At 35.2% G+C, this 7,987-nt stretch overlaps 1 protein-coding gene across 1 annotated transcript; it reads right to left on the reverse strand.

Moving 5' to 3' along the window:
* Positions 1–2,234: 2,234 nt before the first annotated feature.
* Positions 2,235–7,987, reverse strand: LOC109000659 (serine carboxypeptidase-like 51). Its single transcript, XM_018977612.2, has 13 exons — positions 7,426–7,987; positions 7,226–7,320; positions 6,963–7,070; positions 6,621–6,861; positions 6,477–6,520; positions 6,316–6,383; positions 6,111–6,216; positions 5,795–5,997; positions 5,629–5,698; positions 5,192–5,242; positions 4,877–4,929; positions 4,638–4,770; positions 2,235–2,797 (listed from the first exon to the last, which is right to left on the reverse strand). Exons 1-13 carry the CDS (start codon positions 7,556–7,558, stop codon positions 2,723–2,725), a joined length of 1,380 nt encoding a protein of 459 aa, XP_018833157.1. The 5' UTR covers positions 7,559–7,987; the 3' UTR covers positions 2,235–2,722.

The raw sequence follows: 7,987 nt of genomic DNA on the forward strand, positions 1-7,987 counted from the left end.
CAGAGTCAACTTGATTTACCTCTCCCGTGTTCTTTGTTCCTTTGGTTTTAATGAGCCAACTATCTCTTTATTTCAGAAATGTTTTTCTTACCCCCTACCTTCTTTGTTTGCTTAAATTGTATTAACTCGCGTTATTTCACTTATAGTAGAGGCGTTAGATAAAGGGACCTATTATCCCCTCTCCTTTTTATTCTTTGTGAATAACCCCCAAGTAGAGGTCTTTACCATCTTATGACTGAAGGTTATGTCACTCCTTATGTGGCCCCTAGGGGTTGCACTCCCATTTTCTCATGTCTTTTTTGCGAATGACCTTTTGATTTTCACCAATAGTTCTAAAAACACTATTTCCACTCATGAAATTCCTATTATTTACAAAGACTCTGGTCAAAAGATCAACCATTCCAAAAGTATATTCTTAGTTTATAACAAATTCACAATGTCTAGAAGACATATTATTGCTTCTACTACCGATTTTAATGAAGGCAACTTTCCTACCACTTACCTTGGCACTCCTCTTTTTTATGGAAAAATTCCTTCCTTTTAATCCTTCCCAAGATTCGAAAAAAAGATAAAGATGGCTGGAAGGGTCACCTCCTTTCTACTGGAGGCAAGCTTACATTAATCAAATATGTGCTCTCCTTTATTCTTATTCAAAATTGTGAAAAAAAATAAGGCTTTTGGGCTTTGAGGTGCAGTCAATGCTGAAGGACCCTCACGACAGGGTTGGTAAAAACGGGATTTCCCTATTCCTTATCTGGGTGCCGAAGAAAAAAGCTCATTTCGTCGGACTTCCGTTGCCAAATATTGCTTGTTGGAGCTGAGGCGGCTTCGTGCCTTAACTCTGTGCACCTCACAGCTCATAGGTTGCATACGACTAAGGGGACTCATTAGTCATCATGGGTTTCTGTTTTGACTAATTCGTCTCTATTCTTAGCCATCCCGCTTGGGGATGGTGGATAGAGTTTTTGAATAAAATATTTGTAACAAAGCAACAGAAATAAAGAGGTCTAAAAGCCTTAGAGCATTCTTATTGGATTAACTAAAAGCTAAATCCAATGAAAATTTAGCTATTAGGTCAATAAATTGCTCACATTGAATTAGCTATATTCCAAATATTTGAAATATAGCTACAGTAATATTCAAACTAATTTCTAAATTTGGAACACACTATTCATTCATCAAATCCTTTTTATATTATTTATTTCTCTTTCTTTTTAATATCAATTATTTCTCTCTCCATTTTAAATGACAATTGAAAAAATATAATTAGAATACAATTACTAATTAATATATAATATTATGAATAGTAAAATATGATAAAATAAAATAAATTCATAATTAAAAAAATTAAAAAATTTTCAAAATTATTAATTACTCATTACTATATAATGAATAAATGGATAATCCAATTTGGAGATTTGATGTGAATAGTCAAAGTTAAATTTATCTTATATTATTTTATTATCATATAATGAAAAAATGGCTATTCCAATGTAGAAACTTATATGAATGTAATAGCTAAATGCTAAATTCATCTTGCATTCATAAAAAATGTACTTTAACTTTAGCTAATCCAATGAGAGTGCTCTAAAAGCCATAAAACAAACAATGTGGGGATGCCGGGAAGGGTGTGCCAATGAGCTAGCTCCTCTTTATTACCCAAGCAAAAGAGGTAGGAGCCAAGTTGGAGATGATAAATTTTCTCTCCCCATTTACATAAGGATTATAGCCCATAATCTCAATCACAAACATTTTCATCCTCCCCACAACTATGTTATGGTCTCACATTGGTTAAGAGTCAAATGGTATGTGTGCATATAAGTTTGGGGGCACCTCCACCTAGCAAGCTGGTTTTCTAGAATGTGAATCATTTGGCCATATATGGACACATAACAAATGGCATCAGAGCCCTTTGTGAGCTCTCATGCTGCCTTGCCTAACAAGCTAGGCTTGTGGAGTGGCCAGCTATGGATCCAGTGGAACGGGTCATGTTGCCCCAACCTGGTGAAACCCTCCCATAGTGCTCGACCAACGGTCTTGAAGGGTGGGGATATGTTATGATCTCACATTGATTAGGAGTAAAATGATGTGTGCATAAAAGTTTGGGGGCACCTCTACCTAGCAAGCTGGTTTTCTAAGATGTCAATCCTTAAGCCATATATGGACACATAACAGACGCACACTATCACATACACACAAAATTGACAAGAGAAGAAGAAACAACTAGAAATATATTTAAGAGAGAAATTATGTTATTTGATTAATCAAATACTTTTGTGTTTTGTGTAAAATAGTTGCTTAAAGCCAAAGACAGACAGTGATAATGAATGGAGCTGTGAAACAATAATAGAACACATACAGCATTTCTAGAAGTGCCCATCATGCAGTGCATGAGTTGACGAAACTGGTTCCTCTTTCCCACGAGAAGTGGAAAAGCATTCCCATCAACTTGTCCTACACAGTTCGTCTGGGCCCCACCAATAATTTACCCCTCCAGTTTAATTTATTTAAAAAGAAAAAGAAAAAAAGAAAAAGAAAATAAAAAGAAAAAGAGAAAGAGAAGAAACTATATATGAATATCGTTGCATTATATTTACTGCACCTCTCTCTCTCTCTTATTGGCATGCTTGTTGACACTGCATAATCTGTACCATCTCCCATCAACCCTCTTTCTCGTTGGCGTATTGAAGAACTGTTTAGAGGTCATTTTTCCCTTCGATTTCTAAGTAGAGGGCGCTGGGGACTGGGTGATGGCACCCACCATATTTAATGCAACGCAGGGCTGATCATTTGGTACCTGCAAATAAATTAAGAAAAAACAAAAAATCAGTGAACAGTTCCTTCCTTAGAAAAGTGATCAGAATATCAAACGCAAGCATATGATATATGATATCTGACCAACTCTTCAGTCACGTTGTTTTCAGAAAGTCATGAGCCTTTCTGAATCTCTGATTTTCGATTTCTAGTCCCCCTGAAGGCTGACACTTCTTATCTAATCTAAAATAGTACTTGCACCATTACTGCCTGAACTTGCAGACACGGTACACTCAGTACCTTACCATCCCTCAGAGCATCCCATGATCCCATCCCATGCCATGCCATTCCTCGTATCACTGTTTTCCGTAAATTATAAGAAAGAATTTAAAAAAAAAACTCAAAAAACTACTAACATTTTTTATTAATATTTTAATCTAATAAATAAAATAAATTCTTCTTCCAATTAACTACATTTTCTTTTATATTCATATTTATTATAATTTTAAAAATAATTTAAATAATTACTAAAATATAAAAATAATAATTTTAAAAATATTATCAAACCCATAAAAAAATAATTTAAATTTTTGTTTAAAATATTAATTATAATAATAGTTCAAAACATAAGAAAAAATATTAAGTAGTTAAGTTTGTAAATGAGAGTGAGGGAAAAAAGTAACAAGGAAATAATAGAAGAATATTATTTTAATAGAATAGAGAAATGATAGAGAATGAAATGTAGAAAGTTTTTTAAAAATGAGTAAAATTTAAGATAAAATTATAAGGAGAGTCATTTTTAACTAAAATTTAAGAAAAAATTTAGAGAACCGGACGTGTATACTCTCACATAATTGTCTGTATACAGCATGCAACTGAAACAAGAAAAATATAATCTACCCATTTTCCCTTTAGAAATATAAAACTACCCCTTTTTTTTTGGTCCTTTCCCTTCATTAACTTTTTGTTTAGGGTAATGGCAGCCACTCGCAAAGCGGTTTGTGGGATGGACCAAAATGATTTTGTCATTTGTGGCCCTTTTGGTCCATCATCTTCTGCACCCATGTGAGGTTAGACAGGTCATGCTGTTACACATCATGTCAGCAATCGTGCATGCAATTACCGGGCTAAGGTAACTGAGAATAAAAAATCTTCGCAACCTCCTAACACTCCACATTCTACATTATTTTTAATTTTTATTATTTTTTTCTTTTATTAAATATTTATTATATGAATAATAAATAAAAAATTTGAAATAATTTAAAAAGAATAAACTCAAAAAAAAAAAATTTTTTAAAATATTAAAAATTTAAAAAATTTTAAAAAGTGTGGAGTGTGGTGGGGTTGTGTAGCAATGCTCGACTGAGAATGCTCAGACGTGTTTTGTCTCTTTTTTTTTTTTAACCAAAATGGAGAGGGGCTTTCTTCGACCGTACGTGGACTTTGGAGCTATTCAGGCTTGTTTTCCTCCACTACATCTACCTGACACTCATACACCATTAAAATCAAACATGTGAAAGAGACCAGTGCAACAACTTAGGACTCTCAATTTACTTCAATTTAAAGCTGTAGCACCAAACTAGCTTAACACATTCAATTTTATCACAAGCACAGTTTGGCAATGAACGCATGTCATGTGTGCTGGATAGGTGGTGCTGCTCCAAAAAATTGGTCCTAATCTAATAATCCTGAGTTAATTAAGTGAAGAAGGTCTAAAATAATATGATGTTTCCATCATAATTATGGGATAGTGCCAACCAAAAAAAGGAAGATAATCTGAATTTTATAATGAATTTTATATGATTATTTTCTTAGTGGGGTAGATCAACGGCATGATGAAGTAGGAAAAGACTTGAGGAGAGTTGTGGAAGACTTTGACTTACAAAGTGGCCTGCTCCAAGAATCCAATAGAAGTGTAGGTTTTTGTATGACTTGGTGAAACCCTTTGTTCTTTCTTTATCCCCACAATAGAGAGGGGTTCTGTCTATGCTCAAGAATTTTTGTAGCCCTTCCCACCTAATACACACATACAGCAGTAAAGACAACATAAAACCCCCCTTCAAGATATATAGCAGGAAAAGAAAGGAAAGGATAACAAATTAAGAAAGGGGATAAGAGTTACTTGAGCTTCTCAATCCAGGCTTCTGTCCCCTTGGTGGCACAAATAAGATCAAGCTGCAATTAAAAATCAGAAAATTTAATTATATATCTAAAAGAAACCAGAAAAATCAACCAACTAGTTTTGAGTTTAGTAACTACTAAATGATTCACATAGTCAACATAGATTTGAATAGCAAGGGAGAAAAATCTTGTGAGTGAGTGGTCCTGATCGAATCCAATCCCTTCTCTAGTGCTTTGAATTCATTGTCATTATTAATATTATCTTTTTGTGTGGGGGACAGAAGGCATCGTTGAAAAAGAAGACAGGAAATCTTACTTGCCCATTGTACACAGTCACATTCACTCCTTTAACAAGGAGCTCATCAACCTGTAAAAGAAAAAGAATTGGGTTACTTATATCAGATCTTCTAAGACAGAAAACTTTAACCATCTTAATGAAAGGAAGTTCTTGTGAAGAAATCAAGATTGTTTGGGAAGCAAGAAAAACAGAGAGAAACAGAAATGAGAATTATGGATTGAAGTACAACTGAATGAATGAATCATCTGTACAAGTTGGCTATATATACAATTGAGCTATCTAACTAACTAACTACCAGCTATGCTACCTGAGATAACTGATACATTAAGTAAATGAAGATAAAGATAAATTCATAAGCTGTAATATCTTGGAATTTTCCATTTGAAGGCATATATGAAATATTTAAGTGCTTCAGAGCAAAAAAAAGGTACTTCAGAGCCAACTTTATTAATTACCTCACTAATCCTGGGTTTCATGAAATCCCCTGCCAGACTATCGAAAACAGAATCTGACTGCCCTCCCCACCTGTAAAGGAAAGACTCATACTTCTTTCATGGGTTATATAAATGAATATATATATATATATATATATATTCTCCTTCTAGAGGGAAGAAAACTCACGTTACATTGTCCGGAATCTTAAGCTTCTCTTTAATGGCACCATTCAGCAAACTATCCAAATCGCCGCCACCACCACCAGCAGAAGACCTTAAGGAACTCAAATATCTCGAATATCTTTTTACTGCAATCCCTTTTTTCAATTCTATGGCTGTCATTGACACAGCGTCTGATGATCCCGAATCCAATAGAAAATTGTAGAAGTCCTGCAAATCCCCCCCCCCCCCCCAAAAAAAAAAAATAGAGAGTAACAAACATCATAAATATTATGCTACAATTGAATTTAAGATTCAAGGTATGAGGTAAAAGTATACTATACCACATGATCACTGTTGGAGCCAATCACTGACTCAAGTTCCATCCATGAAGTGGTTGCACCAGCATATTGACCTTGCTCAATTTGCTGCTTGATCTTCTGAGCCAGACTGTTTTCTCAAATGGGTTTGTTAGTTAATTGAAAGTTTCCAATCCTCAAGATAGCTTTATTTTTTTTACATTTTAGTTATGAAGTGTATAAGATAGACCTGTTTGATTGCAGCAACCCATTATTGTCAAGCCGCGATAGATCTTTCAGAAGAGGACCCCATGCAAACTGCATTATCAAATTGATATATAGTTCCATTTTGCATAGTTTGATTCCCAAGATTAGTCATCAAGTGAAATAGACAAATAAACTAGTTTGTACCACATAATCTTCTGGGGAGATCCAGCTGTCCCCTAATAGCACTCCTACATAAGGAAGAAATGATAAAAAAAAAAATAAGGCTTTGCTGTAAATGAAAGTTACTCCTCTCTCATTGGAGAAGGATTGCTTGAAAAGAGATATTACCTCCCAGTTTAAGCTTCAATTTCCCAGCTTCTATGGCTTTTAGTGCTGACAGCGCAAGAGTGACAGCATATTTTCCACCATAAGACTCTGCCACAATGTGCAGAGGACTCTTTTGGAGGTTCTCATTTCTATTGAATACTTTCTCCAACAAAGTGGTTAAATCAGTTGCTGCCTCTTCATCGGTTTTGACATACAGCTTTTCATCCTCCACAAAACTGTATCCGGTTCCAACTGGGTTATCCTACGTTCCAAGCAAACAAAATTGTTTGAAATAATAACTAAATTAATAAAAACTAAAACCATTTTACTTGGTGACCGAGTTCCCCATCATGGCAGACTTACCACAAACAAAAGATCAGCTTTTCGCAACCATGTTGAATTCCGCGGCTTCAAATCTGCATCTAATGGCCCAACCTCTTCAAAATTGCCAATCCCAACTCCTGAAGCACCCTAATGTTTTGAAGAAATAAACAAGCAAACGAACGAACAAGTTAATACTGATATTAACAGTGAATTAATAATCACATATATGGGTATTGACATATGAGGATGCAGAAACGGGCATTCATTCATTCATTTCTAAAATCAGTGTTCCCAATACTCACAGGTCCACCCTGCAACCAAAGAATGATTGGCCATGGTTTGGAGGGATCCTCAACTCTATAGGGACTTCTGTAAAGCCACCAGAACATGTGGGCTTCTGCATAACTCAATCCAAAATCAAATAAAAACACCTGGTTTGTGAGAAACTAAGAAGAAGATTGTGATGAATGAAACGTTTCACAATCATAAGTCATTGGCTTACTGGGTCTGACTTCAACATATCCCCATTCCTCTGATCCTTCCTGGCCTCTGGCAACTACAGTACTTATTCCTCCATGAAACAGAGGACACAAGAACAGAAGAAGAGGGAAAACAATAACACACCACTTTCCCATTCAGAAAGTAAAAATTTCAGAAACCCACTTCTCCAATAGATATGCAGTACGGGAGATAATATACGCAAGGCTGGAAAGAAGCTTATATTTGTCTATATCTATGACATAAATAACAGGATCTAAAAACAGTATGTTTCTTTTTTTCCTTCGTAAAACAACAACTTATACGCTAGCTAAAATACACCCCACCGGCCACCAATTTGGGCTATTGCAAAACAAGCAACGACAGTGATGGGGATTTTAACACAAAATTACTCTTCCAAAACACAAAAATACGGTATCTCGCAAGGCAAGCAAAACGAAATCAAGTAAAATGCGACATAAAAGAATTCAGAACGAGGTGATGGTAACTTTGTCTGCAGCGGCGCTGCTGGCTGTTTGGTGGGTAAGAGAAGAAGGGATGGGGCTTCTGATGACGGGGGGCTTAGA

The sequence above is a fragment of the Juglans regia genome, chromosome 14 (genome assembly GCF_001411555.2).
Source record: "Juglans regia cultivar Chandler chromosome 14, Walnut 2.0, whole genome shotgun sequence".
In the NCBI taxonomy this organism is placed as follows: Eukaryota; Viridiplantae; Streptophyta; class Magnoliopsida; order Fagales; family Juglandaceae; genus Juglans; species Juglans regia.